The 26,496-nt window shown below is 50.9% G+C and overlaps 2 protein-coding genes and 34 non-coding genes across 36 annotated transcripts; 15 read left to right on the top strand and 21 right to left on the bottom strand.

Annotated features, from left to right (window-relative positions):
- Window positions 1-570: 570 nt before the first annotated feature.
- Window positions 571-684, bottom strand: LOC140349758 (U5 spliceosomal RNA). The gene has a single exon (XR_011924676.1). It is a non-coding gene; the product is annotated as a U5 spliceosomal RNA (small nuclear RNA).
- A 134-nt stretch (window positions 685-818) lies between these two features.
- Window positions 819-891, top strand: trnav-aac (transfer RNA valine (anticodon AAC)). The gene has a single exon. It is a non-coding gene; the product is annotated as a tRNA-Val (tRNA).
- Window positions 892-1,093: 202 nt separating this feature from the next.
- Window positions 1,094-1,165, top strand: trnad-guc (transfer RNA aspartic acid (anticodon GUC)). The gene has a single exon. It is a non-coding gene; the product is annotated as a tRNA-Asp (tRNA).
- An 81-nt stretch (window positions 1,166-1,246) lies between these two features.
- Window positions 1,247-1,319, top strand: trnav-cac (transfer RNA valine (anticodon CAC)). Its single transcript has one exon. It is a non-coding gene; the product is annotated as a tRNA-Val (tRNA).
- A 415-nt stretch (window positions 1,320-1,734) lies between these two features.
- On the bottom strand, window positions 1,735-1,926 carry LOC140349671 (U2 spliceosomal RNA). The gene has a single exon (XR_011924593.1). It is a non-coding gene; the product is annotated as a U2 spliceosomal RNA (small nuclear RNA).
- A 165-nt stretch (window positions 1,927-2,091) lies between these two features.
- Window positions 2,092-2,257, bottom strand: LOC140350294 (U1 spliceosomal RNA). The gene has a single exon (XR_011925155.1). It is a non-coding gene; the product is annotated as a U1 spliceosomal RNA (small nuclear RNA).
- A 287-nt stretch (window positions 2,258-2,544) lies between these two features.
- On the bottom strand, window positions 2,545-2,658 carry LOC140349757 (U5 spliceosomal RNA). The gene has a single exon (XR_011924675.1). It is a non-coding gene; the product is annotated as a U5 spliceosomal RNA (small nuclear RNA).
- A 411-nt stretch (window positions 2,659-3,069) lies between these two features.
- Window positions 3,070-3,141, top strand: trnad-guc (transfer RNA aspartic acid (anticodon GUC)). Its single transcript has one exon. It is a non-coding gene; the product is annotated as a tRNA-Asp (tRNA).
- A 567-nt stretch (window positions 3,142-3,708) lies between these two features.
- LOC140349740 (U2 spliceosomal RNA) lies at window positions 3,709-3,900 on the bottom strand. The gene has a single exon (XR_011924660.1). It is a non-coding gene; the product is annotated as a U2 spliceosomal RNA (small nuclear RNA).
- A 165-nt stretch (window positions 3,901-4,065) lies between these two features.
- Window positions 4,066-4,231, bottom strand: LOC140350293 (U1 spliceosomal RNA). Its single transcript, XR_011925154.1, has one exon. It is a non-coding gene; the product is annotated as a U1 spliceosomal RNA (small nuclear RNA).
- A 287-nt stretch (window positions 4,232-4,518) lies between these two features.
- On the bottom strand, window positions 4,519-4,632 carry LOC140349756 (U5 spliceosomal RNA). The gene has a single exon (XR_011924674.1). It is a non-coding gene; the product is annotated as a U5 spliceosomal RNA (small nuclear RNA).
- Window positions 4,633-4,766: 134 nt separating this feature from the next.
- trnav-aac (transfer RNA valine (anticodon AAC)) lies at window positions 4,767-4,839 on the top strand. Its single transcript has one exon. It is a non-coding gene; the product is annotated as a tRNA-Val (tRNA).
- Window positions 4,840-5,040: 201 nt separating this feature from the next.
- trnad-guc (transfer RNA aspartic acid (anticodon GUC)) lies at window positions 5,041-5,112 on the top strand. Its single transcript has one exon. It is a non-coding gene; the product is annotated as a tRNA-Asp (tRNA).
- Window positions 5,113-5,193: 81 nt separating this feature from the next.
- trnav-cac (transfer RNA valine (anticodon CAC)) lies at window positions 5,194-5,266 on the top strand. The gene has a single exon. It is a non-coding gene; the product is annotated as a tRNA-Val (tRNA).
- Window positions 5,267-5,680: 414 nt separating this feature from the next.
- Window positions 5,681-5,872, bottom strand: LOC140349670 (U2 spliceosomal RNA). Its single transcript, XR_011924592.1, has one exon. It is a non-coding gene; the product is annotated as a U2 spliceosomal RNA (small nuclear RNA).
- Window positions 5,873-6,037: 165 nt separating this feature from the next.
- Window positions 6,038-6,203, bottom strand: LOC140349653 (U1 spliceosomal RNA). Its single transcript, XR_011924577.1, has one exon. It is a non-coding gene; the product is annotated as a U1 spliceosomal RNA (small nuclear RNA).
- A 287-nt stretch (window positions 6,204-6,490) lies between these two features.
- Window positions 6,491-6,604, bottom strand: LOC140349755 (U5 spliceosomal RNA). Its single transcript, XR_011924673.1, has one exon. It is a non-coding gene; the product is annotated as a U5 spliceosomal RNA (small nuclear RNA).
- Window positions 6,605-6,738: 134 nt separating this feature from the next.
- Window positions 6,739-6,811, top strand: trnav-aac (transfer RNA valine (anticodon AAC)). Its single transcript has one exon. It is a non-coding gene; the product is annotated as a tRNA-Val (tRNA).
- Window positions 6,812-7,011: 200 nt separating this feature from the next.
- Window positions 7,012-7,083, top strand: trnad-guc (transfer RNA aspartic acid (anticodon GUC)). Its single transcript has one exon. It is a non-coding gene; the product is annotated as a tRNA-Asp (tRNA).
- Window positions 7,084-7,164: 81 nt separating this feature from the next.
- Window positions 7,165-7,237, top strand: trnav-cac (transfer RNA valine (anticodon CAC)). The gene has a single exon. It is a non-coding gene; the product is annotated as a tRNA-Val (tRNA).
- A 414-nt stretch (window positions 7,238-7,651) lies between these two features.
- On the bottom strand, window positions 7,652-7,843 carry LOC140349669 (U2 spliceosomal RNA). The gene has a single exon (XR_011924591.1). It is a non-coding gene; the product is annotated as a U2 spliceosomal RNA (small nuclear RNA).
- Window positions 7,844-8,008: 165 nt separating this feature from the next.
- Window positions 8,009-8,174, bottom strand: LOC140350292 (U1 spliceosomal RNA). The gene has a single exon (XR_011925153.1). It is a non-coding gene; the product is annotated as a U1 spliceosomal RNA (small nuclear RNA).
- A 287-nt stretch (window positions 8,175-8,461) lies between these two features.
- On the bottom strand, window positions 8,462-8,575 carry LOC140349753 (U5 spliceosomal RNA). Its single transcript, XR_011924671.1, has one exon. It is a non-coding gene; the product is annotated as a U5 spliceosomal RNA (small nuclear RNA).
- A 409-nt stretch (window positions 8,576-8,984) lies between these two features.
- Window positions 8,985-9,056, top strand: trnad-guc (transfer RNA aspartic acid (anticodon GUC)). Its single transcript has one exon. It is a non-coding gene; the product is annotated as a tRNA-Asp (tRNA).
- A 568-nt stretch (window positions 9,057-9,624) lies between these two features.
- On the bottom strand, window positions 9,625-9,816 carry LOC140349736 (U2 spliceosomal RNA). The gene has a single exon (XR_011924656.1). It is a non-coding gene; the product is annotated as a U2 spliceosomal RNA (small nuclear RNA).
- A 165-nt stretch (window positions 9,817-9,981) lies between these two features.
- On the bottom strand, window positions 9,982-10,147 carry LOC140349647 (U1 spliceosomal RNA). Its single transcript, XR_011924571.1, has one exon. It is a non-coding gene; the product is annotated as a U1 spliceosomal RNA (small nuclear RNA).
- Window positions 10,148-10,434: 287 nt separating this feature from the next.
- On the bottom strand, window positions 10,435-10,548 carry LOC140349752 (U5 spliceosomal RNA). The gene has a single exon (XR_011924670.1). It is a non-coding gene; the product is annotated as a U5 spliceosomal RNA (small nuclear RNA).
- Window positions 10,549-10,682: 134 nt separating this feature from the next.
- trnav-aac (transfer RNA valine (anticodon AAC)) lies at window positions 10,683-10,755 on the top strand. The gene has a single exon. It is a non-coding gene; the product is annotated as a tRNA-Val (tRNA).
- A 3,054-nt stretch (window positions 10,756-13,809) lies between these two features.
- LOC140348532 (uncharacterized) lies at window positions 13,810-16,186 on the bottom strand. Its single transcript, XM_072434459.1, has 5 exons — window positions 16,120-16,186; window positions 15,962-16,039; window positions 15,813-15,878; window positions 14,490-15,606; window positions 13,810-14,350 (listed from the first exon to the last, which is right to left on the bottom strand). Exons 1-5 carry the CDS (start codon window positions 16,184-16,186, stop codon window positions 14,146-14,148), a joined length of 1,533 nt encoding a protein of 510 aa, XP_072290560.1. The 3' UTR covers window positions 13,810-14,145.
- A 67-nt stretch (window positions 16,187-16,253) lies between these two features.
- On the bottom strand, window positions 16,254-17,219 carry LOC140349070 (uncharacterized). The gene is made up of 2 exons (XM_072435286.1): window positions 16,736-17,219; window positions 16,254-16,624 (listed from the first exon to the last, which is right to left on the bottom strand). The coding sequence occupies exons 1-2, from the start codon at window positions 17,177-17,179 to the stop codon at window positions 16,424-16,426; spliced, it is 645 nt and encodes a 214-aa protein (XP_072291387.1). The 5' UTR covers window positions 17,180-17,219; the 3' UTR covers window positions 16,254-16,423.
- A 1,099-nt stretch (window positions 17,220-18,318) lies between these two features.
- trnal-uag (transfer RNA leucine (anticodon UAG)) lies at window positions 18,319-18,401 on the bottom strand. Its single transcript has one exon. It is a non-coding gene; the product is annotated as a tRNA-Leu (tRNA).
- An 88-nt stretch (window positions 18,402-18,489) lies between these two features.
- LOC140349840 (U6 spliceosomal RNA) lies at window positions 18,490-18,595 on the bottom strand. Its single transcript, XR_011924756.1, has one exon. It is a non-coding gene; the product is annotated as a U6 spliceosomal RNA (small nuclear RNA).
- A 6,251-nt stretch (window positions 18,596-24,846) lies between these two features.
- On the bottom strand, window positions 24,847-24,918 carry trnad-guc (transfer RNA aspartic acid (anticodon GUC)). The gene has a single exon. It is a non-coding gene; the product is annotated as a tRNA-Asp (tRNA).
- A 410-nt stretch (window positions 24,919-25,328) lies between these two features.
- Window positions 25,329-25,442, top strand: LOC140349751 (U5 spliceosomal RNA). The gene has a single exon (XR_011924669.1). It is a non-coding gene; the product is annotated as a U5 spliceosomal RNA (small nuclear RNA).
- Window positions 25,443-25,729: 287 nt separating this feature from the next.
- On the top strand, window positions 25,730-25,895 carry LOC140350291 (U1 spliceosomal RNA). The gene has a single exon (XR_011925152.1). It is a non-coding gene; the product is annotated as a U1 spliceosomal RNA (small nuclear RNA).
- A 165-nt stretch (window positions 25,896-26,060) lies between these two features.
- Window positions 26,061-26,252, top strand: LOC140349668 (U2 spliceosomal RNA). The gene has a single exon (XR_011924590.1). It is a non-coding gene; the product is annotated as a U2 spliceosomal RNA (small nuclear RNA).
- Window positions 26,253-26,496: the final 244 nt, after the last annotated feature.

The following is a 26,496-nucleotide window of genomic DNA, read 5'->3' as shown; positions in this document are numbered from 1 at the left end:
GTGGATGATCCCTGCTCCGCCTCACGCGAGTTCGAGACCGGCTGGGTGCCCTTTTATCCATGAGGCACTGCACTGCCTCCGGCAGCCGAGTTCGGGGCCCGGTGAGGGCTCCAGGCTCCAGGGGCTCCGACCCGGAGCCTCCGACCCGCAGAAGGTGCTCCCTGGCCGGGCAAAGTCTGGCCGTGTGCGGGGTGGATGATCCCTGCTCCGCCTCACGCGAGTTCGAGACCGGCTGGGTGCCCTTTTATCCAAGAATCAACTGGAGTGTGGAGCTTCTACGGGCCTCCAGGGGCACTGCCGACCCAGAGCTGTGCCCCGGCTTCAGTTCTCTGTATCTCAGGAAGTTTTTTATTTATACATTTATTTCATCCATAATCTCTGGCGCCTAAAGGGTTAAACGGCAGCGATACACACGCAAGTCTGTGCGTTCTAAGCACTCTTTTTTACTTTTAAAGTTCTTGAACACGGGATGCCAAACGGAGGGTACGCAAGGGCATGTTTAAAGGCCGACAAGACACAACCTTTGCTCTTGGAGGATGACCGCTTGCTTGCTTTAGACATAGGTAGAAAAGCCCCGCATTGAAGCAGGGCATCAAAAAATTGGAAAGATCTCTTGTTGTCCCTCTCCACGGAAATCTTTAGTAAAAGGCGAAAGATTTATACGCTCTGAAGAGAAACAAGAGTGCCACGTTGCAGCGCCACACGGCGTCCAGTACTTGAGGGCACACGGGGCTTCATCACGGGCAGTGTACTTCTGTTCACGCGCTCATTTGCATCGGCGGTCGCGCGGCAAAAGGGACACGACAGGCTCGCACGTCGTTTCTGTAGTGTAGCGGTTATCACGTTCGCCTAACGCGCGAAAGGTCCTCGGCTCGAAACCGGGCAGAAACAAAGCCTCCTTTTATGTTTGCTTCAATCTTTGACACGGTTCATTCCAAACTCGATGGTTTATTCCTAGAAAAGAGGGAGGAGCGGCGGAATTGTCGGCGTAGTCCTTCAAACTTTTCATCACAGAGATCGGGGGAAAAAGACACCGACACACACGCCCCAAAAAAAAAAAAAAAAAAAAGGGGCCCCCCTGCAGCCCCATATGTCCTCGTTAGTATAGTGGACAGTATCTCCGCTTGTCACGCGGAAGACCTGGGTTCGATTCCCAGACGGGGAGAGAAAGTGCGTTTTACCCAGCACGAAAGCGTTGCACTGACGCTGAGGACTTGTCCCACCAACGTACCTGCGCTACACTATCGCTTCTGTAGTGTAGCGGTTATCACGTTTGCCTCACACGCAAAAGGTCCCCGGCTCGAAACCGGGCAGAAGCACGCCCTCATGCGAAGACTTTACTTGTCGAGGATGGGTTTGAAAGTCGGTGTTGCGTTTGACCCCCCCCCCAAAAAAAAACAAAACAACTAGTCACATGTACTGTACTTCACAAAGGGGCCACTCAAATTCCAAAGGTGGCCTATTTTGCACAAGGGTTTACGTGGAATGGGCTACCTCCCAAGGGGGTTGGGTTTAGGAACAGATACTTCACCTTCCCTCCCCCTCTTCTCCAGTCAGGGCTTTTGGCGGGAGATTTGAAATATCCAGCCCTTCCACTCAAAACGTCTCCGAGAATTTTTGTCCACTTCCGGAGCAGACAAACGGCAAGGAAGCGTTTAACATGAGGGTATGATGGCACATTTGCATGTAACGTGACGGCGAAAACAAACTGAATGACTTTTTTTAACCTGAGAGAGGAGGTGCACCGTTCTCGGAGGTACTGCAATACCGAGCCGATGCGTGGAGTGGACGGAGCAAGCCCCAAATTCCATCTCCCTGGTCCAAAAATCAATTTAATATACGGTCCCCGGGTAGGGGACGTATCAGATATTAAACTGATAAGAACAGATACTACACTTGATCTTAGCCAAAAGGCCGAGAAGCGATGCCCACAATGGGTTCGGGGAGCAGTGAGCTCTCCCCACGCTGACCCTCCCGTCAACGGTCCAAAGCGGCGCCCGCGCAAAGCGCCCGGCGGAGGGGCCGGAGCGCGAGCGGCGTACATGGAAACGACCCTTTGGGTTTTTTTTTTTTTCCTCTGACAAAAAACAAGAGGGGAGAGCGCGAACGCAGTCCCCCACTACCAGAAATTATGCAGTTGAGATTCCCACATTTGGGGAATTCACAGGGGTCAGCACATCCTGTTTGTGCAATGGACGAGCCTCGCCCTGGGTGAACCACCTTCCTGATCATGGTGTCGCCCCTGCCAGGTAAGTATGAGTTGTTCCGCTCCGAGCCAAGGCCCAGGCCCTGGAAGAGGCAATGTGGCAGCATGGTCCTTCCGGCCATTTGCATGGACCAGCTTCCACCCGACGATTGAGCCCCAGGTTAAACGGCAGCGATACACACGCAAGTCTGTGCGTTCTAAGCACTCTTTTTTACTTTTAAAGTTCTTGAACACGGGATGCCAAACGGAGGGTACGCAAGGGCATGTTTAAAGGCCGACAAGACACAACCTTTGCTCTTGGAGGATGACCGCTTGCTTGCTTTAGACATAGGTAGAAAAGCCCCGCATTGAAGCAGGGCATCAAAAAATTGGAAAGATCTCTTGTTGTCCCTCTCCACGGAAATCTTTAGTAAAAGGCGAAAGATTTATACGCTCTGAAGAGAAACAAGAGTGCCACGTTGCAGCGCCACACGGCGTCCAGTACTTGAGGGCACACGGGGCTTCATCACGGGCAGTGTACTTCTGTTCACGCGCTCATTTGCATCGGCGGTCGCGCGGCAAAAGGGACACGACAGGCTCGCATGTCGTTTCTGTAGTGTAGCGATTATCACGTTCGCCTAACGCGCGAAAGGTCCTCGGCTCGAAACCGGGCAGAAACAAAGCCTCCTTTTATGTTTGCTTCAATCTTTGACACGGTTCATTCCAAACTCGATGGTTTATTCCTAGAAAAGAGGGAGGAGCGGCGGAATTGTCGGCGTAGTCCTTCAAACTTTTCATCACAGAGATCGGGGGAAAAAGACACCGACACACACGCCCCAGAAAAAAAAAAAAAAAAAAAAGGGGCCCCCCTGCAGCCCCATATGTCCTCGTTAGTATAGTGGACAGTATCTCCGCTTGTCACGCGGAAGACCTGGGTTCGATTCCCAGACGGGGAGAGAAAGTGCGTTTTACCCAGCACGAAAGCGTTGCACTGACGCTGAGGACTTGTCCCACCAACGTACCTGCGCTACACTATCGCTTCTGTAGTGTAGCGGTTATCACGTTTGCCTCACACGCAAAAGGTCCCCGGCTCGAAACCGGGCAGAAACACGCCCTCATGCGAAGACTTACTTGTCGAGGATGGGTTTGAAAGTTGGTGTTGCGTTTGACCCCCCCCCAAAAAAAAACAAAACAACTAGTCACATGTACTGTACTCCACAAAGGGGCCACTCAAATTCCAAAGGTGGCCTATTTTGCACAAGGGTTTACGTGGAATGGGCTACCTCCCAAGGGGGTTGGGTTTAGGAACAGATACTTCACCTTCCCTCCCCCTCTTCTCCAGTCAGGGCTTTTGGCGGGAGATTTGAAATATCCAGCCCTTCCACTCAAAACGTCTCCGAGAATTTTTGTCCACTTCCGGAGCAGACAAACGGCAAGGAAGCGTTTAACATGAGGGTATGATGGCACATTTGCATGTAACGTGACGGCGAAAACAAACTGAATGACTTTTTTTAACCTGAGAGAGGAGGTGCACCGTTCTCGGAGGTACTGCAATACCGAGCCGATGCGTGGAGTGGACGGAGCAAGCCCCAAATTCCATCTCCCTGGTCCAAAAATCAATTTAATATACGGTCCCCGGGTAGGGGACGTATCAGATATTAAACTGATAAGAACAGATACTACACTTGATCTTAGCCAAAACGCCGAGAAGCGATGCCCACAATGGGTTCGGGGAGCAGTGAGCTCTCCCCACGCTGACCCTCCCGTCAACGGTCCAAAGCGGCGCCCGCGCAAAGCGCCCGGCGGAGGGGCCGGAGCGCGAGCGGCGTACATGGAAAGGACACTTTGGGTTTCTTTTTTTTTCCTCTGACAAAAAACAAGAGGGGAGAGCGCGAACGCAGTCCCCCACTACCAGAAATTATGCAGTTGAGATTCCCACATTTGGGGAATTCACAGGGGTCAGCACATCCTGTTTGTGCAATGGACGAGCCTCGCCCTGGGTGAACCACCTTCCTGATCATGGTGTCGCCCCTGCCAGGTAAGTATGAGTTGCTCCGCTCCGAGCCAAGGCCCAGGCCCTGGAAGAGGCAATGTGGCAGCATGGTCCTTCCGGCCATTTGCATGGACCAGCTTCCACCCGACGATTGAGCCCCAGGTTAAACGGCAGCGATACACACGCAAGTCTGTGCGTTCTAAGCACTCTTTTTTACTTTTAAAGTTCTTGAACACGGGATGCCAAACGGAGGGTACGCAAGGGCATGTTTAAAGGCCGACAAGACACAACCTTTGCTCTTGGAGGATGACCGCTCGCTTGCTTTAGACATAGGTAGAAAAGCCCCGCATTGAAGCAGGGCATCAAAAAATTGGAAAGATCTCTTGTTGTCCCTCTCCACGGAAATCTTTAGTAAAAGGCGAAAGATTTATACGCTCTGAAGAGAAACAAGAGTGCCACGTTGCAGCGCCACACGGCGTCCAGTACTTGAGGGCACACGGGGCTTCATCACGGGCAGTGTACTTCTGTTCACGCGCTCATTTGCATCGGCGGTCGCGCGGCAAAAGGGACACGACAGGCTCGCACGTCGTTTCTGTAGTGTAGCGGTTATCACGTTCGCCTAACGCGCGAAAGGTCCTCGGCTCGAAACCGGGCAGAAACAAAGCCTCCTTTTATGTTTGCTTCAATCTTTGACACGGTTCATTCCAAACTCGATGGTTTATTCCTAGAAAAGAGGGAGGAGCGGCGGAATTGTCGGCGTAGTCCTTCAAACTTTTCATCACAGAGATCGGGGGAAAAAGACACCGACACACACGCCCAAAAAAAAAAAAAAAAAAAAGGGGCCCCCCTGCAGCCCCATATGTCCTCGTTAGTATAGTGGACAGTATCTCCGCTTGTCACGCGGAAGACCTGGGTTCGATTCCCAGACGGGGAGAGAAAGTGCGTTTTACCCAGCACGAAAGCGTTGCACTGACGCTGAGGACTTGTCCCACCAACGTACCCGCGCTACACTATCGCTTCTGTAGTGTAGCGGTTATCACGTTTGCCTCACACGCAAAAGGTCCCCGGCTCGAAACCGGGCAGAAGCACGCCCTCATGCGAAGACTTTACTTGTCGAGGATGGGTTTGAAAGTCGGTGTTGCGTTTGACCCCCCCCCAAAAAAAAACAAAACAACTAGTCACATGTACTGTACTTCACAAAGGGGCCACTCAAATTCCAAAGGTGGCCTATTTTGCACAAGGGTTTACGTGGAATGGGCTACCTCCCAAGGGGGTTGGGTTTAGGAACAGATACTTCACCTTCCCTCCCCCTCTTCTCCAGTCAGGGCTTTTGGTGGGAGATTTGAAATATCCAGCCCTTCCACTCAAAACGTCTCCGAGAATTTTTGTCCACTTCCGGAGCAGACAAACGGCAAGGAAGCGTTTAACATGAGGGTATGATGGCACATTTGCATGTAACGTGACGGCGAAAACAAACTGAATGACTTTTTTTAACCTGAGAGAGGAGGTGCACCGTTCTCGGAGGTACTGCAATACCGAGCCGATGCGTGGAGTGGACGGAGCAAGCCCCAAATTCCATCTCCCTGGTCCAAAAATCAATTTAATATACGGTCCCCGGGTAGGGGACGTATCAGATATTAAACTGATAAGAACAGATACTACACTTGATCTTAGCCAAAAGGCCGAGAAGCGATGCCCACAATGGGTTCGGGGAGCAGTGAGCTCTCCCCACGCTGACCCTCCCGTCAACGGTCCAAAGCGGCGCCCGCGCAAAGCGCCCGGCGGAGGGGCCGGAGCGCGAGCGGCGTACATGGAAACGACCCTTTGGGTTTTTTTTTTTTTCCTCTGACAAAAAACAAGAGGGGAGAGCGCGAACGCAGTCCCCCACTACCAGAAATTATGCAGTTGAGATTCCCACATTTGGGGAATTCACAGGGGTCAGCACATCCTGTTTGTGCAATGGACGAGCCTCGCCCTGGGTGAACCACCTTCCTGATCATGGTGTCGTCCCTGCCAGGTAAGTATGAGTTGCTCCGCTCCGAGCCAAGGCCCAGGCCCTGGAAGAGGCAATGTGGCAGCATGGTCCTTCCGGCCATTTGCATGGACCAGCTTCCACCCGACGATTGAGCCCCAGGTTAAACGGCAGCGATACACACGCAAGTCTGTGCGTTCTAAGCACTCTTTTTTACTTTTAAAGTTCTTGAACACGGGATGCCAAACGGAGGGTACGCAAGGGCATGTTTAAAGGCCGACAAGACACAACCTTTGCTCTTGGAGGATGACCGCTCGCTTGCTTTAGACATAGGTAGAAAAGCCCCGCATTGAAGCAGGGCATCAAAAAATTGGAAAGATCTCTTGTTGTCCCTCTCCACGGAAATCTTTAGTAAAAGGCGAAAGATTTATACGCTCTGAAGAGAAACAAGAGTGCCACGTTGCAGCGCCACACGGCGTCCAGTACTTGAGGGCACACGGGGCTTCATCACGGGCAGTGTACTTCTGTTCACGCGCTCATTTGCATCGGCGGTCGCGCGGCAAAAGGGACACGACAGGCTCGCACGTCGTTTCTGTAGTGTAGCGGTTATCACGTTCGCCTAACGCGCGAAAGGTCCTCGGCTCGAAACCGGGCAGAAACAAAGCCTCCTTTTATGTTTGCTTCAATCTTTGACACGGTTCATTCCAAACTCGATGGTTTATTCCTAGAAAAGAGGGAGGAGCGGCGGAATTGTCGGCGTAGTCCTTCAAACTTTTCATCACAGAGATCGGGGGAAAAAGACACCGACACACACGCCCAAAAAAAAAAAAAAAAAAAGGGGCCCCCCTGCAGCCCCATATGTCCTCGTTAGTATAGTGGACAGTATCTCCGCTTGTCACGCGGAAGACCTGGGTTCGATTCCCAGACGGGGAGAGAAAGTGCGTTTTACCCAGCACGAAAGCGTTGCACTGACGCTGAGGACTTGTCCCACCAACGTACCTGCGCTACACTATCGCTTCTGTAGTGTAGTGGTTATCACGTTTGCCTCACACGCAAAAGGTCCCCGGCTCGAAACCGGGCAGAAGCACGCCCTCATGCGAAGACTTTACTTGTCGAGGATGGGTTTGAAAGTCGGTGTTGCGTTTGACCCCCCCCCAAAAAAAAAAAAAACAACTAGTCACATGTACTGTACTTCACAAAGGGGCCACTCAAATTCCAAAGGTGGCCTATTTTGCACAAGGGTTTACGTGGAATGGGCTACCTCCCAAGGGGGTTGGGTTTAGGAACAGATACTTCACCTTCCCTCCCCCTCTTCTCCAGTCAGGGCTTTTGGTGGGAGATTTGAAATATCCAGCCCTTCCACTCAAAACGTCTCCGAGAATTTTTGTCCACTTCCGGAGCAGACAAACGGCAAGGAAGCGTTTAACATGAGGGTATGATGGCACATTTGCATGTAACGTGACGGCGAAAACAAACTGAATGACTTTTTTTAACCTGAGAGAGGAGGTGCACCGTTCTCGGAGGTACTGCAATACCGAGCCGATGCGTGGAGTGGACGGAGCAAGCCCCAAATTCCATCTCCCTGGTCCAAAAATCAATTTAATATACGGTCCCCGGGTAGGGGACGTATCAGATATTAAACTGATAAGAACAGATACTACACTTGATCTTAGCCAAAAGGCCGAGAAGCGATGCCCACAATGGGTTCGGGGAGCAGTGAGCTCTCCCCACGCTGACCCTCCCGTCAACGGTCCAAAGCGGCGCCCGCGCAAAGCGCCCGGCGGAGGGGCCGGAGCGCGAGCGGCGTACATGGAAACGACCCTTTGGGTTTTTTTTTTTTTCCTCTGACAAAAAACAAGAGGGGAGAGCGCGAACGCAGTCCCCCACTACCAGAAATTATGCAGTTGAGATTCCCACATTTGGGGAATTCACAGGGGTCAGCACATCCTGTTTGTGCAATGGACGAGCCTCGCCCTGGGTGAACCACCTTCCTGATCATGGTGTCGCCCCTGCCAGGTAAGTATGAGTTGCTCCGCTCCGAGCCAAGGCCCAGGCCCTGGAAGAGGCAATGTGGCAGCATGGTCCTTCCGGCCATTTGCATGGACCAGCTTCCACCCGACGATTGAGCCCCAGGTTAAACGGCAGCGATACACACGCAAGTCTGTGCGTTCTAAGCACTCTTTTTTACTTTTAAAGTTCTTGAACACGGGATGCCAAACGGAGGGTACGCAAGGGCATGTTTAAAGGCCGACAAGACACAACCTTTGCTCTTGGAGGATGACCGCTCGCTTGCTTTAGACATAGGTAGAAAAGCCCCGCATTGAAGCAGGGCATCAAAAAATTGGAAAGATCTCTTGTTGTCCCTCTCCACGGAAATCTTTAGTAAAAGGCGAAAGATTTATACGCTCTGAAGAGAAACAAGAGTGCCACGTTGCAGCGCCACACGGCGTCCAGTACTTGAGGGCACACGGGGCTTCATCACGGGCAGTGTACTTCTGTTCACGCGCTCATTTGCATCGGCGGTCGCGCGGCAAAAGGGACACGACAGGTTCGCATGTCGTTTCTGTAGTGTAGCGATTATCACGTTCGCCTAACGCGCGAAAGGTCCTCGGCTCGAAACCGGGCAGAAACAAAGCCTCCTTTTATGTTTGCTTCAATCTTTGACACGGTTCATTCCAAACTCGATGGTTTATTCCTAGAAAAGAGGGAGGAGCGGCGGAATTGTCGGCGTAGTCCTTCAAACTTTTCATCACAGAGATCGGGGGAAAAAGACACCGACACACACGCCCAAAAAAAAAAAAAAAAAAAAAGGGGCCCCCCTGCAGCCCCATATGTCCTCGTTAGTATAGTGGACAGTATCTCCGCTTGTCACGCGGAAGACCTGGGTTCGATTCCCAGACGGGGAGAGAAAGTGCGTTTTACCCAGCACGAAAGCGTTGCACTGACGCTGAGGACTTGTCCCACCAACGTACCTGCGCTACACTATCGCTTCTGTAGTGTAGCGGTTATCACGTTTGCCTCACACGCAAAAGGTCCCCGGCTCGAAACCGGGTAGAAGCACGCCCTCATGCGAAGACTTTACTTGTCGAGGATGGGTTTGAAAGTCGGTGTTGCGTTTGACCCCCCCCCAAAAAAAAAAAAAACAACTAGTCACATGTACTGTACTTCACAAAGGGGCCACTCAAATTCCAAAGGTGGCCTACTTTGCACAAGGGTTTACGTGGAATGGGCTACCTCCCAAGGGGGTTGGGTTTAGGAACAGATACTTCACCTTCCCTCCCCCTCTTCTCCAGTCAGGGCTTTTGGTGGGAGATTTGAAATATCCAGCCCTTCCACTCAAAACGTCTCCGAGAATTTTTGTCCACTTCCGGAGCAGACAAACGGCAAGGAAGCGTTTAACATGAGGGTATGATGGCACATTTGCATGTAACGTGACGGCGAAAACAAACTGAATGACTTTTTTTAACCTGAGAGAGGAGGTGCACCGTTCTCGGAGGTACTGCAATACCGAGCCGATGCGTGGAGTGGACGGAGCAAGCCCCAAATTCCATCTCCCTGGTCCAAAAATCAATTTAATATACGGTCCCCGGGTAGGGGACGTATCAGATATTAAACTGATAAGAACAGATACTAAACTTGATCTTAGCCAAAAGGCCGAGAAGCGATGCCCACAATGGGTTCGGGGAGCAGTGAGCTCTCCCCACGCTGACCCTCCCGTCAACGGTCCAAAGCGGCGCCCGCGCAAAGCGCCCGGCGGAGGGGCCGGAGCGCGAGCGGCGTACATGGAAACGACCCTTTGGGTTTTTTTTTTTTTCCTCTGACAAAAAACAAGAGGGGAGAGCGCGAACGCAGTCCCCCACTACCAGAAATTATGCAGTTGAGATTCCCACATTTGGGGAATTCACAGGGGTCAGCACATCCTGTTTGTACAATGGACGAGCCTCGCCCTGGGTGAACCACCTTCCTGATCATGGTGTCGCCCCTGCCAGGTAAGTATGAGTTACTCTGCTCCGAGCCAAGGCCCAGGCCCTGGAAGAGGCAATGTGGCAGCATGGTCCTTCCGGCCATTTGCATGGACCAGCTTCCACCCGACGATTGAGCCCCAGGTTAAACGGCAGCGATACACACGCAAGTCTGTGCGTTCTAAGCACTCTTTTTTACTTTTAAAGTTCTTGAACACGGGATGCCAAACGGAGGGTACGCAAGGGCATGTTTAAAGGCCGACAAGACACAACCTTTGCTCTTGGAGGATGACCGCTTGCTTGCTTTAGACATAGGTAGAAAAGCCCCGCATTGAAGCAGGGCATCAAAAAATTGGAAAGATCTCTTGTTGTCCCTCTCCACGGAAATCTTTAGTAAAAGGCGAAAGATTTATACGCTCTGAAGAGAAACAAGAGTGCCACGTTGCAGCGCCACACGGCGTCCAGTACTTGAGGGCACACGGGGCTTCATCACGGGCAGTGTACTTCTGTTCACGCGCTCATTTGCATCGGCGGTCGCGCGGCAAAAGGGACACGACAGGCTCGCACGTCGTTTCTGTAGTGTAGCGGTTATCACGTTCGCCTAACGCGCGAAAGGTCCTCGGCTCGAAACCGGGCAGAAACAAAGCCTCCTTTTATGTTTGCTTCAATCTTTGACACGGTTCATTCCAAACTCGATGGTTTATTCCTAGAAAAGAGGGAGGAGCGGCGGAATTGTCGGCGTAGTCCTTCAAACTTTTCATCACAGAGATCGGGGGAAAAAGACACCGACACACACGCCCCAAAAAAAAAAAAAAAAAAAAAGGGGCCCCCCTGCAGCCCCATATGTCCTCGTTAGTATAGTGGACAGTATCTCCGCTTGTCACGCGGAGGCCAGCCGTGGATAGTGGGCATAGAGCGCCAGCCAATCAGAATGAGCCTGTGTGCCATGTGCTACTGTGATGAAGGCCAACCAATCAGAATGCAGAGATTCGTGTTCATTGACAAATTCATCTCAAGAGACCAGAGTTCAATTCCTGCAGTCCCCAGAAGAAGAGGAACGTTTCAAAGGATCAAAACTTTAAATGTATAAAGTTTATGAGTTCAAACTTTAAATGTATAAAGTTTATGAGTTCAAACATTAAATGTATAAAGTTTATGAGTTCAAACATTAAATGTATAAAGTTTATGAGTTCAAACTTTAAATGTATAAAGTTTATGAGTTCAAACATTAAATGTATAAAGTTTATGAGTTCAAACATTAAATGTATAAAGTTTATGAGTTCAAACATTAAATGTATAAAGTTTATGAGTTGGTGTGGCAGTTTGCACTTGTTAAAAGGTCAGATCATGAGAAGGACTCACATGCAGCTGCTGGGACTGATTTACAATATTAATAAAATCACAAATTGATCACAAAAAGTGATTTCTGCTTCACCTTAAGAGATTTACCCACGTCACACCTTCTGCATAAATAAATAAACTTGGAGTGGGTCAGAAACCTCCAGGTGTTTAGTTTACTATCACATCTCTAACTCTGCAGCACTGAACTGTACTACTGTGTTCAGTTTATGTTCTGCAGAGAAATAAAACCAGTTACTTATATTTATGTTATGATATCGCAATCATTTATAGAATATTGTTGTATTATTATATTGGAAATAAAGTACAAAACATGTATACTTTTAAGAATACCTATTTACAAGAAAAATGCCAGATATAGTTACAGTACATTCAATATACATTCTATTTACATTTAATATACGTTCAAATATGCATTCTATTTACATTCAATATACATTCTATTTACATTCAAGTATACATTCTATTTACATTCAAATATGCATTCTATTTACATTCAATATACATTCTATTTACATTCAAGTATACATTCTATTTACATTCAAATATACATTCTATTTACATCAATATACAGGGCTTTAATCATTTCCTTCCCCATCTCTCCTTCTCCTTCTCGTAAAAGGGAGATTCCTGGAACTCCTTCCAGCTCATCTCCTTCTCCATCCCCTGATCTCTGAAGAAGGAGAAAACTTTAGCAGGGCAGTAAATGTACTTCCCTGACAGTCCGGGGAAGCTTGTGTGGATGTGAGGACTGTGTGGGCCCTGCTTCAGCTCCAGTTTGCAGAACCTGCACTTTCTGCCTGGGACAGGTGACTCCTCTCTCTTCCTCTTCAGCTGGTTCCTTTCCTCCACTCTCTGTCTTGTGGCCTCCAGCTCCCTCTGGAAGAACTCTGTGTCCACAAAGTCCTTAAAGAGCATCCTGGGCTCAGTCAGACCCTCAGCTTTATAGCTGGTGAAAACTTTGGTGGAGCAGTAAAAATATCTGACTGGCCCTTGCTGGTAAAAGTCATGAACGGCGCTGCCATCTCCCTCATACTTCGATTTTGGCTGGCCACAAGACAGGCATTTTTTTGTGTGGGGTTTTTTCAGGGCTGCTGGTGTCTGCTGCTGCTGCTGCTGCTGCTGCTGCTGCTTCTCCACAACACTCTGCACAATTTTCTCAAGGGCGTCCTGAGAAATAGACGAGGTGGCTGCAGGAGGAGGATTAACTGCTGCAGGTGTCATGGTGACGACAGGCACAGTTGTGGTGGTACTGCCTGCTGTGAGAGACTGCCAAAGTGTCTGGGTTTGCTCCAGCTTTTCCAGGCTGATGTTGAGCGATGATGATGTGTTTAATAATTTGCAGAGATGTTTTATGTATTGTGAGATATGTAGTTTTGTGGTCGGGTGTAGCATGCTGTTAGGATCTGTGCAGGAGCTGTGGACAAGAGTGGCATACTCCTGATCCACAAGCTTGAGCATGTCCTTCTGTCCTCTGTGCTTATTAAGCAGATCATCAATTGCAGTCTTCATGGGAGCGGGCCAGCGCCTGTGGTCCAACACAAAGACCCTCCCTCCTGTCTTCACAGGTCCAGTCCGGGCACTAGATGGAGACGACCTGATGGGCAAATGTGTGGGTTCTGGGCATAATCAAATAAAGAACAATAGATCAGTGTCTGTAAACAAACAGAAAAATCACATGGGGAAAGGTTTGAATCTTTTACCTGACTTTATCTGGGGCTCCATCCTTGAAAAAATGTCTGTAGCAGTGTCAGAATCGCCAGCAGCAGCAGAGATGGTGGGGGTGACAGTGGGGGTGACAGTGGGCGTAGCATGGTGAGGAGGGAAAGTGAAGGGCCTGGTTGGAGCAACAGAAGATGGTGGGGCTGACTCTGGTGCTGCAGCAGATTGAGTGCTAGTGTCCTCAGTGTCCTTCCTGCTCTTTTGTTTATCCCAGTCTAAAGGGACAGGATGACACTCTGGTTCGGCATATTCAAGCCCAAACCTCTCCCCCGTGTCTTCTGCTGAAAGACGCAAAGCAGGATACTTTTCCTCTCCCAGAACACGCTTGGACACAGTGTTCAGGGCCTGTATCAGTGCAGGGTCAAAAACAGACGGAAGACACACACCGGGCTGTTTCAGGTCCACCAGGCGCTTGAAGTTCCAGCGACACACTCCTGTAAGGCCCTGGGCCTGGAACAACTCTGGGGACACTTGTGTACCTGTCACCCACTGGGCCTGGTGAAAGTGGTAGCCCTCCTGCTGAGACGTGCCTCTGATGGGGATCCAGACAGGGACTTTGGCACCTTCACCCGGAACATGGTTGAGCTGCAGAGTCCCTCCATGGCAGTATGCCCCCCTCTACCTCAGGATCACTGAGGCAGCCACGCAGGATGTGGACTCGCTGGATCCTCCAACACTGCAGCATGGAGGGCTTGAACAGAGGGACCCCATTGGGATCTGTGGTCAGGTGGAAGTGCTGGAAAACCCCCTCCACTCTCTGGACGAGCTCGCTGGGTTGAGGAATCTTAATCCTGCAGTGCTGGCGAATGTGCTGCTTGGTGGGAGTAGCAGGCTGTATGCCACAGAAGACGTACACGTCCTTCAGCCTCTGCAGGTCTTCCTGGTCCACCACAGAGAATGCAGCAGAGAGAAACTGTGCAAAGGAGCTATAGAGCGGGTGGTGTTCTGAAGCTCACTCACGGAGGAACCGTCTCATACAGTGAAACAAGTCCAGCTTTATGATGATGCCGTTGTTGTACTGTGATCTTGATGCACATGTATTTAACTGGTTCCCAGTGGTGACCTCAGCAACAGTGGCATCTGTTGTTCTCCATGCCTCCCAGCTCAGATGTTCTCCTGCCACAGACCCGGCCACTCTGAAAGCTGCACAGCAATCCCTAAGGGCAAAGTGAAAAATGACTATTATAAAATGGCAACAAGTATGGAATTAATAGATAATATAAAATATTTTTATGGGAGTTAGGTCATTATGCATTATTGTGTTTCTACAATAAATGATGATGTTCACTTAGTTACCTGTCAACCCAATGAAAGCAGGCCTTCTCAATGCCAGCACTGCTGTAGCGGGTTGAGAGCCCCGAATACATCGGCCGCAGACTTTTATCCGCCTCAGACTGCACCATGACCCACGACAGGATCATCCAGTTCTCGTTCATCACGGCGTACGATGACATGGCCCCAGATGAGAATGTGACTTTCCTGGCCACTTTGCGGGTGTGGTCTGAGCGCAGAGCCTGTCCAAATGTCCCCTGCATCAACCTCTGTATGGTGTCCTTCTGGTGCTGGAACTCATGCAGCAGACAGTCGATGAGGTAGTGGGAGGATACAGAGACACCATTCCAGCCATCAGGGTCACTGTAACCCCCAAAAGGTTCTGGTTTGGTCTCAGGCTTGCGCAAAAACTGCGTGATGGTCTTCTGGCCATAGGCTCCTGCCTCACCATCCATCACATTCTGGCAGCAGAGGAGATAGGCCAGGTTGGCCCGCTCATATTTAAGATGCAGCAACTCTGTAATCTGATTGGCCATATCTGTGGGGGATTTTCCAGTCCGCCTCAGCTCATCCAGAACTGATTTGCAGACGGCCTTTTTGTAGGTCAGTAGTGCTGGCAACATGTTGGTAAATCTCTTGGGGAGTTTGTCCAGCCAGAGAGGGTTGTCAGCGTACCACCGCCTACGGCACCTCTTGCAGCACAGCCTGGACGACAGTAAGTAGTACTGCCCGGTGAGGCCCACAATCAACCGCGGTCTGCCCACACCAGCGGAGACCACATATGGCTGAGCACAGTCTCCAGAGCATGGCAGGGAATAGTTGTTCTTTACCCGCCCCATCAAGTAGTCACTCTCAGGCTTCCAGATGAAAAAAGGATGCAGCTGAAAATACTTGGGGGAGGGCAGAATGTGGACACTGTCAATGAGCTCGGGCTGAGGTGGTAGGCGCCACAGAGAAAATGTCTTCATTGGGTTGCTAACAGGACGGGAACCTGGCCACAGACCCATGGACTCCAGCTCCAGCTTCATCCACGTCTTCTGCTGGTGGGAGCAGCCCCATCGGCTGAGCTCCTGCTCAAGGAAGGGTAGCAACGGGGGAGGAGGCCTGTTGATGGCAGCTGCGGGCTGAACTGGTGGAGGGCCTAGTGAACAAAACAGGATGTTTTAGTTATAGGCATTAACACAACCTTTTTGTGTGCACATAAAATGCAATCAATGACACAACTTTAAACCCACTGCACTGGCTGATTGTCACAGGAAAACAACAGAATGTACAGATTCTTGCATCATGTTTAGGAGCTACTTATTGTAATTTGACAAACACAGAACACACTTGGATCTTACTCACTTTGAGATCTCTGTTCATCTGGAGCATCAGGTGGAGAATGTGTGGGTGGAGCTGCATCTGAAACATCTAAACACAAAAATATGAGTTTAGATTATTCCATTAAAATCTCTATCAAATGTGTCACAATATCAGACCTGCAGCGGAAGTACGTCCAGACTCGGGCAGGAGAAACATCAGCTCCTCTGGAAGTGGCACTGGAGGCGTGATGGGCAGCACATCTGCAGCAGCTGAAGAGAGGAAAGAAATGTGTGATACATTTGACCAATTTTGATCTTACAGTGAATAAGCAACACGAAAAAGCTCTCACCTTCTTCTGATTCCTCCAGAACAGTCTGTTTGGACTGTGCAGCTGCATGTGAGAGAAGAAGAATCATAATGAGTCATATTTAGCTACATTTTGTAATTGCATGTTAGTAAGAACGCACACTTACATTTGACTTGTGTTTCTACTGCCCATAATTTCATATAGTTGTTTTATTTAGCAATATTAGTTTAAACGAGCAGAGGAGGCACTCACGTCAAATATACAATTAATCACTCAGTCATTCATATTGAACACCATGCATAGTAAAAATATCACTTACCCTCATCGCAGATGTATCAATTCATAGTCACAAGGACTTTTGGGAGAACACACATGAAAGAACAAAAGCAGAACAGGACCGGAACAGGGTCAAGAACAACTTGAGAATGAAGGCTGCGTAGCCATCATGCCTGCTCTCCCAGACCTCTCTCCAGGTGCTCTTGGCACGGGCACCAAAACCAACCAGCTCCTCCTCCTCTGCTGCAGGACGAGGCACAGGTGGTCGTTTCTGTAATAATAACAATACATTTTATTTGTAGGCTTACAGAACAGATTTAAACAGTTAAAACTGCATTATTACAAAGTAGAGGCTAATGTACAGATGGGTGAAGGGTTTTACCTGTGCCTCGTATTGGAGGAGAGAGCTGATCTCCTGAAAGCTGAGGGCATAGCGCAGGAAGGACTGAAGACTGTCCTTGCTATGCCGCTCTGCCTGCAATACTCCTGCAGCCTCCTCTTTCTGGTGGCTCTGGATGAGGTACAATGTGTAGCCCACATCATTCTCCAGGAGCCACCGGAAGTGCTTCCCCTTATATTTTCCAAACTGGAGCCGGTATTCCCCCAGAACCTCAGCAGGGTCTGAGGCATCTCCTCCTCTCAGCCGCACCACAGTGAGAGCGTTCTGCCTCACATCCTCCTCCTTCACTGGGGCACTGCGGTCCCTCATGGACGGGTCGTCCTTAATCCTCCTGGCCTCCTCAGAAGGGTCCTGCCGCAGGAATCCCACTGGGCCCTTGCGGAAGACCACACTGACTCGGCCAGGAAAAAAAACAGTCTTCCTCATTTTCTCTGCAACGAAAGAAACCGAAAACTATGTTTAGAAACACAACAAATTACACACGCAAATTACAGTACTTTCATAATATATATCATAGTTTTTACTTAACTCACACACTTTTCTGACCGTTTAAACAAAGGTGTTTTACGGCATTATTGTTGTGTCATTCATATGGATTTTGGCTCTTGTTTACAGTCTGGTTGCTAGGTGTCCTCTACCTTACCTATGTCATATTTGTGCTCATGAAAATTAATTACATTTTGATTGCAAATGTGTATGCACTGTGTATAACAATTCCAGCAATAAAGGACAAACTAACTGCAGCTCAGGCAAAATAAATGCAAAACTCATAGCTTATAGTACACAAAAGGTACAGTAAAGACAATATAAAAACGTTGCATGGAAGCTTGAAACTAAGTTAAGACTCTTCCCCCATTGTGGGACAGACAAAGGATCTCTTATCTCATCACACCTACTAGGTCTGATGAATGGTGACCTTTTAAGCACGTATAAGAGACAACACAACACGCAGATCACGTAATATTGCACCTTATATAAAACTACACAACTGCAAACCTTTAAATGTAATAAAGTTTAACTTAACAGGGCTGAATATCACACAAAACTGACAGAAAAGTCGCGTTAGTTGTTCAACAGAGACATGGAAGTAGCAGTGACTTTACGTGACTAAAAACACAGTTTCAAAAGTGTTAAAACACAAGACGAACTTTACTTGAAAACGTCCACAAATGCCCGTTATAAATGCCACAAAATACGAGTGTTCTGGGGCAGTAAAATGTCCAAAAGAAAGTGAAAACTTTGCAAAAAGGAGGAGCGCAGATACTCACCGTGTGTAGTTTGAGGCATTGAATGAATGACGTCACTCTGCATTCAAACATGGCGCGCTCCCGCCACAGCGCCGCCGCTGGCCAAAAGTATATTACATCCGTAGTGGTTTAGCACTACCATAGGAAATGAATGGGATTCTGTTTAGGGCTGTTTAGCTAAAGAATCCACGGCGGCCGCGCGGCAGGCCTGGGTTCGATTCCCGGCTAATGCAGCAGACCTTTTGAGAAGACTTTGGCGTGCCTATGTGCAATGTTTCATTCATTATCTAAATGCACAAGATTATGCCTAAAGTTTACTGTCAGAAGTGGGATTCGAACCCACGCCTCCAGGGGAGACTGCGACCTAAACGCAGCGCCTTACACCGCTCGGCCATCCTGACGGTGTGAGTGCTTGGCTTTGCCCTTTCCGACGCAGACAAGAGCCCCGACCATGAAATCCTTGATTTTGCTGACAATGCAGCGGCATGATAAAATGATGAACGCTTCACGAATTTGCGTGTCATCCTTGCGCAGGGGCCATGCTAATCTTCTCTGTATCGTTCCAATTTTAGTATATGTGTTAGCGAACTAACACAATAGTGCCTGGTTGCAACCACGCCTTTATAGCGCTCCTAACCCTTTAAGCGCCAAAGTCGCAGAAATGCAACTTTACCGTACAAGGAAATTAATGAAATAATAGTAGAAAATGAATCACTTCAGTCATTGGTCGGTTCGGTGCAACTTCCCTTTATTAGCCAGGTATGATCCAGGGCAGATCCGGTAAGGAAAAAAATGGCTGGAGGAAGTACACGTGGCATGCAATTTACAGCAGATTCTGACTCTGAAGGGTATTATCTCCCCGAGAGTGACGATGGATTTCCAAGTGGAGATGAAGGGACTTCGAAACAACGGACAGGTGCAAAGGACAGACGGAGGCGAGGAACCAGTGGAACCAGTGGCTGCAGTAAAACTTGCCCGGTGGATGAGAGCTGGGACATGCTGAGAGAGGTCGAGGTATTTGAGGCATGGATCAAACCTTTTGAAGACCCAGTTGGCTACACAGGAGAGATGGATCTGACGGATGCTAATCCATTTGATATTCTGTCACTCTTTCTGACCGATCAGTTTTGGACTTTCATTACTGATGAGACAAATAGATATGCACATCAGTGTATGGCACCTATGATTCTGAAGCCACATTCAAGATTTCTTGAGTGGTATGATGTATCAGTCACCGAAATGAAAGCTTTCTTCGCTTTGCATCTCTCCATGGGCCTTGTTGAGAAACCTGAAATCGAGGATTACTGGGGAACATTTTGGCTTACACAAACGCCTGGATTTGGAAATGTAATGTCAAGAAACAGATTTGAAATCATTCTTTCGTTCTTTCATTTTGTCAACAATAATGATTATGTGAGAACAGGCGAGCCCGGGCACGATAAACTGTTCAAAGTCCGCCCAATAATAGATTTGATTATTCCCAAATTTGCAGCAGTTTACAGTCCAATCAAGGAGCTTTCTTTAGATGAAATGACAATAGCTTTCAAGGGGAGATCTTCACTAAAATGTTACTCTCCGAATAAACCTGACAAATATGGCTATAGAGTGTATGCCCTGAGTGAAAGCTGTTCAGGGTATGTTTTGCGCTGGTCAATGCACACTGGACAGTACAAAAATAATGCAAGCAACATCAGTGCAACACACGCAGTTGTCCGTGAGTTGGTTTCTCCCTTTACGGGCAAAGGACACGAGATTTACATGGACAGTTACTATACCTCGCCTGTAATTGCAAATGAATTAGCAGATTTGGAAACTGGACTGTGTGGGACGGTAAGGATTACCAGGTTGGGGATGCCAAAATGCCTTGGTAAAAGTGTCTTACAGCTGAAAAAAGGAGATGACCCAGTTTTTTGCAGAAAGGGAAAACTCCTGGCTTGTGCTTGGCACGATACTAAACGTCTCACCATGTTGTCCACAGTCCATGGAAATGATTGTGTTCAGAGGAGGATCCGATCCAAGACAGATGACACTGGCTTCCGTGACATCAAAAGACCTGTATGTGTCGACCAGTACAACGCCTACATGGGTGGAGTGGACACTGCTGACCAGAGGATGAAGACATACCTCTTTCCACACAGGTCCCGGAAATGGTATCATCGCATATTCAATGCCATTATAAGCATAAGTATTGTCAACTCACACATCATATACACCAAATCCACTCCAGGCCCACACAAACCTTTAAAGGTTTACATTCAGAACATTATTGATGCATTACTGGCTGATCACTCCAAAAAACAAGAAAGGCGCTCAAGACCGGAGGGTGAAATGCCACAGAGACTCACAGAGCGTCATTGGCTTTGTCAAGCAGAGGGACGTCCAGACTGCGCCGTGTGCTCTGACCGCTCTCGTACCAAAGGCAGGCGGCAAACAAAGTACAGGTGCCGTCAGTGTGGCGTTGGCCTCTGTGCGGTTCCATGCAACGAGAGATACCATACGCTAAAAAACTTTAAATGCTGTCATTTGGATATGTAAAAGTGCAGGGTACCTTGACCCTGGATGGACATCTTTTCTGTGATGGCTCTCTCCTTTCTTCACTGCTTTCTCCACAACCTGCCTGGCACCAATGATGGATGTATAAGTTGGAAAAATAAAAAAAATGAAAAAAATACATAATAAATACCGTGTTTGTCATCATTTGGTCAGAACTTGTAATCAGGGCCCGAGTTTGAAGATGTGAGCAAAAGGGGTGAAAATGGGTTAAAATGTGAAAAAACACCAAAATGAGCAAAATGAAATAATCCCCCATCATCAGTGCACAGTTTGCCCCCAGAAAAGCACTCCCCTGGGGCCTGGAGGTGATCTGACCACCAGAATATAGTACCATATACCCCTGCTGGTCTTAGAAAAAAAACCGAGCTTCCAGCCAATAGTACACTATACCCGAGGGACTCTGTCGTTTTTCGGCAATAGTACACTATACCCGAGGGACTCTGTCGTTTTTCGGCAATAGTACACTATACCCGAGGGACTCTGTCGTTTTTCGGCAATAGTACACTATACCCGAGGGACTCTGTCGTTTTTCGGCAATAGTACACTATACCCGAGGGACTCTGTCGTTTTTCGGCAATAGTACACTATACCCGAGGGACTCTGTCGTTTTTCGGCAATAGTACACTATACCCGAGGGACTCTGTCGTTTTTCGGCAATAGTACACTATACCCGAGGGACTCTGTAGTTTTTCCGGGCCGTAGTATGAAGTTGTGAGCAAAAGGGGTGAAAATGGGTTAAAATGTGAAAAAACACCAAAATGAGCAAAATGAAATAATCCCCCATCATCAGTGCACTGTTTGCCCCCAGAAAAGCACTCCAATGGGGCCTGGAGGTGATCTGACCATCAGAGTATAGCACCATATGCCCCTGAGGGACTTAGAGTAAAAACCGAAATAGTACACTATGCCTGAAAAGACTCTGTCGTTTTTCTGCAATAGTACACTATACCCATCGACTCTGTCGTTTTTTCCGGGCCGTAGTACGAAGTTGTGAGCAAAAGGGGTGAAAATGGGTTAAAATGTGAAAAAACACCAAAATGAGCAAAATGAAATAATCCCCCATCATCAGTGCACTGTTTGACCCCAGAAAAGCACTCCCCTGGGGCCTGGAGGTGATCTGACCATCATAGTATAGCACCCTATGCCCCTGAGGGACTTAGAGTAAAAACCGAAATAGTACACTATACTCGAAAAATTTCAAAGTGTGGTTAAGAGTACCAAGGGCACGGGCTTCCATGTCAGAGTACCAAGGGCACGGGCTTCCAGGCGGCTGCCCCTAAGGGGTTTAGCCCGCGAGGGGGTGCTTAAGGGTGGGTCCCCGGGTTCGGAGGGAGAGCCTGGTCCCCGGTGGTCATCCCCGGAGTCCCGGAGCCCAGGACCCGGGGAAGAGTGTGCCCGGGTCGGGGCTGAGTCTGGTGGAGTGGGGGGGTGGCCCTGGAGGTGCTCCAGGGGCTCCAGGGGTTCCAGGGGGTGCTCAGTGGGGGCCATGCCCAGCCAGAGTTGCCCTTCCCCAGGGTGAGTCTGGAGGAGTGGGGGGTGGCTCTGGAGGTGCTCCGGGGGTTCCAGGGGGTGCTCGGCGGAGGCCATGCCCAGCCAGAGTGGCCCTTCCCCGGGCAGAGTCTGGGGAGAGTGGGGGGTGGCTCTGGAGGTGCTCCCGGGGCTCCAGGGGTTCCAGGGGGTGCTCAGTGGAGGCCATGCCCAGCCAGAGTGTCCCTTCCCCGGGGTGAGTCTGGGGAGAGTGGGGGGTGGCTCTGGGGGTGCTCCGGGGACTCCAGGGGGTGCTCGGCGGAGGCCATGCCCAGCCAGAGTGTCCCTTCCCCGGGGTGAGTCTGGAGGAGTGGGGGGTGGCTCTGGAGGTGCTCCGGGGGCTCCAGGGGGTGCTTGGTGGAGACCATGCCCAGCCAGAGTGGCCCTTCCCCGGGGTGAGTCTGGGGAGAGTGGGGGGTGGCTCTGGAGGTGCTCCGGGGGCTCCAGGGGGTGCTCAGCGGAGGCCATGCCCAGCCAGAGTGGCCCTTCCCCGAGCAGAATCTGGGGAGAGTGGGGGGTGGCTCTGGAGGTGCTCCGGGGGCTCCAGGGGGTGCTCAGTGGAGGCCATGCCCAGCCAGAGTGGCCCTTCCCCGGGGTGAGTCTGGAGGAGTGGGGGGTGGCTCTGGAGGAGCTCCAGGGGTTCCAGGGGGTGCTCGGCGGAGGCCATGCCCAGCCAGAGTGGCCCTTCCCCGGGCATAGTCTGGGGAGAGTGGGGGGTGGCTCTGGAGGTGCTCCGGGGGCTCCAGGGGGTGCTCAGTGGAGGCCATGCCCAGCCAGAGTGGCCCTTCCCCGGGCAGAGTCTGGAGGAGTGGGGGGTGGCTCTGGAGGTGCTCCGGGGGCTCCAGGGGTTCCAGGGGGTGCTCAGTGGGGGCCATGCCCAGCCAGAGTGGCCCTTCCCCGGGCAAAGTCTGGTCGTGTGCGGGGTGGATGATCCCTGCTCCGCCTCACGCGAGTTCGAGACCGGCTGGGTGCCCTTTTATCCATGAGGCACTGCACTGCCTCCGGCAGCCGAGTTCGGGTCCCGGTGAGGGCTCCAGGCTCCAGAGGCTCCAACCCGGAGCCTCCGACCCGCAGAAGGTCCTCCCTGGCCGGGCAAAGTCTGGCTGTGTGCGGGGTGGATGATCCCTGCTCCGCCTCACGCGAGTTCGAGACCGGCTGGGTGCCCTTTTATCCATGAGGCACTGCACTGCCTCCGGCAGCCGAGTTCGGGGCCCGGTGAGGGCTCCAGGCTCCAGGGGCTCCGACCCGGAGCCTCCGACCCGCAGAAGGTGCTCCCTGGCCGGGCAAAGTCTGGCCGTGTGCGGGGTGGATGATCCCTGCTCCGCCTCACGCGAGTTCGAGACCGGCTGGGTGCCCTTTTATCCATGAGGCACTGCACTGCCTCCGGCAGCCGAGTTCGGGGCCCGGTGAGGGCTCCAGGCTCCAGGGGCTCCGACCCGGAGCCTCCGACCCGCAGAAGGTGCTCCCTGGCCGGGCAAAGTCTGGCCGTGTGCGGGGTGGATGATCCCTGCTCCGCCTCACGCGAGTTCGAGACCGGCTGGGTCCCCTTTTATCCATGAGGCACTGCACTGCCTCCGGCAGCCGAGTTCGGGGCCCGGTGAGGGCTCCAGGCTCCAGGGGCTCCGACCCGGAGCCTCCGACCCGCAGAAGGTGCTCCCTGGCCGGGCAAAGTCTGGCCGTGTGCGGGGTGGATGATCCCTGCTCCGCCTCACGCGAGTTCGAGACCGGCTGGGTCCCCTTTTATCCATGAGGCACTGCACTGCCTCCGGCAGCCGAGTTCGGGGCCCGGTGAGGGCTCCAGGCTCCAGGGGCTCCGACCCGGAGCCTCCGACCCGCAGAAGGTGCTCCCTGGCCGGGCAAAGTCTGGCCGTGTGCGGGGTGGATGATCCCTGCTCCGCCTCACGCGAGTTCGAGACCGGCTGGGTGCCCTTTTATCCATGAGGCACTGCACTGCCTCCGGCAGCCGAGTTCGGGGCCCGGTGAGGGCTCCAGGCTCCAGGGGCTCCGACCCGGAGCCTCCGACCCGCAGAAGGTGCTCCCTGGCCGGGCAAAGTCTGGCCGTGTGCGGGGTGGATGATCCCTGCTCCGCCTCACGCGAGTTCGAGACCGGCTGGGTGCCCTTTTATCCAAGAATCAACTGGAGTGTGGAGCTTCTACGGGCCTCCAGGGGCACTGCCGACCCAGAGCTGTGCCCCGGCTTCAGTTCTCTGTATCTCAGGAAGTTTTTTATTTATACATTTATTTCATCCATAATCTCTGGCGCCTAAAGGGTTAAACGCTTCCTTGCCGTTTGTCTGCTCCGGAAGTGGACAAAAATTCTCGGAGACGTTTTGAGTGGAAGGGCTGGATATTTCAAATCTCCCGCCAAAAGCCCTGACTGGAGAAGAGGGGGAGGGAAGGTGAAGTATCTGTTCCTAAACCCAACCCCCTTGGGAGGTAGCCCATTCCACGTAAACCCTTGTGCAAAATAGGCCACCTTTGGAATTTGAGTGGCCCCTTTGCCGAGTACAGTACATGTGACTAGTTGTTTTGTTTTTTTTGGGGGGGGGGGGTCAAACGCAACACCGACTTTCAAACCCATCCTCGACAAGTAAAGTCTTCGCATGAGGGCGTGCTTCTGCCCGGTTTCGAGCCGGGGACCTTTTGCGTGTGAGGCAATCGTGATAACCGCTACACTACAGAAGCGATAGTGTAGCGCAGGTACGTTGGTGGGACAAGTCCTCAGCGTCAGTGCAACGCTTTCGTGCTGGGTAAAACGCACTTTCTCTCCCCGTCTGGGAATCGAACCCAGGTCTTCCGCGTGACAAGCGGAGATACTGTCCACTATACTAACGAGGACATATGGGGCTGCAGGGGGGCCCCTTTTTTTTTTTTTTTTTTTTTGGGGCGTGTGTGTCGGTGTCTTTTTCCCCCGATCTCTGTGATGAAAAGTTTGAAGGACTACGCCGACAATTCCTCCGCTCCTCCCTCTTTTCTAGGAATAAACCATCGAGTTTGGAATGAACCGTGTTAAAGATTGAAGCAAACATAAAAGGAGGCTTTGTTTCTGCCCGGTTTCGAGCCGAGGACCTGTCGCGCGTTAGGCGAACGTGATAACCGCTACACTACAGAAACGACGTGCGAGCCTGTCGTGTCCCTTTTGCCGCGCGACCGCCGATGCAAATGAGCGCGTGAACAGAAGTACACTGCCCGTGATGAAGCCCCGTGTGCCCTCAAGTACTGGACGCCGTGTGGCGCTGCAACGTGGCACTCTTGTTTCTCTTCAGAGCGTATAAATCTTTCGCCTTTTACTAAAGATTTCCGTGGAGAGGGACAACAAGAGATCTTTCCAATTTTTTGATGCCCTGCTTCAATGCGGGGCTTTTCTACCTATGTCTAAAGCAAGCAAGCGGTCATCCTCCAAGAGCAAAGGTTGTGTCTTGTCGGCCTTTAAACATGCCCTTGCGTACCCTCCGTTTGGCATCCCGTGTTCAAGAACTTTAAAAGTAAAAAAGAGTGCTTAGAACGCACAGACTTGCGTGTGTATCGCTGCCGTTTAACCTGGGGCTCAATCGTCGGGTGGAAGCTGGTCCATGCAAATGGCCGGAAGGACCATGCTGCCACATTGCCTCTTCCAGGGCCTGGGCCTTGGCTCGGAGCGGAGCAACTCATACTTACCTGGCAGGGGCGACACCATGATCAGGAAGGTGGTTCACCCAGGGCGAGGCTCGTCCATTGCACAAACAGGATGTGCTGACCCCTGTGAATTCCCCAAATGTGGGAATCTCAACTGCATAATTTCTGGTAGTGGGGGACTGCGTTCGCGCTCTCCCCTCTTGTTTTTTGTCAGAGGAAAAAAAAAAAAACCCAAAGGGTCGTTTCCATGTACGCCGCTCGCGCTCCGGCCCCTCCGCCGGGCGCTTTGCGCGGGCGCCGCTTTGGACCGTTGACGGGAGGGTCAGCGTGGGGAGAGCTCACTGCTCCCCGAACCCATTGTGGGCATCGCTTCTCGGCCTTTTGGCTAAGATCAAGTGTAGTATCTGTTCTTATCAGTTTAATATCTGATACGTCCCCTACCCGGGGACCGTATATTAAATTGATTTTTGGACCAGGGAGATGGAATTTGGGGCTTGCTCCGTCCACTCCACGCATCGGCTCGGTATTGCAGTACCTCCGAGAACGGTGCACCTCCTCTCTCAGGTTAAAAAAAGTCATTCAGTTTGTTTTCGCCGTCACGTTACATGCAAATGTGCCATCATACCCTCATGTTAAACGCTTCCTTGCCGTTTGTCTGCTCCGGAAGTGGACAAAAATTCTCGGAGACGTTTTGAGTGGAAGGGCTGGATATTTCAAATCTCCCGCCAAAAGCCCTGACTGGAGAAGAGGGGGAGGGAAGGTGAAGTATCTGTTCCTAAACCCAACCCCCTTGGGAGGTAG

Source organism: Eucyclogobius newberryi, unplaced genomic scaffold, assembly GCF_026437365.1.
Source record: "Eucyclogobius newberryi isolate DKJ021-1_F unplaced genomic scaffold, fEucNew1.0.hap1 SCAF_7, whole genome shotgun sequence".
In the NCBI taxonomy this organism is placed as follows: Eukaryota; Metazoa; Chordata; class Actinopteri; order Gobiiformes; family Gobiidae; genus Eucyclogobius; species Eucyclogobius newberryi.
This window is presented reverse-complemented; position numbering and strand designations above follow the sequence as displayed.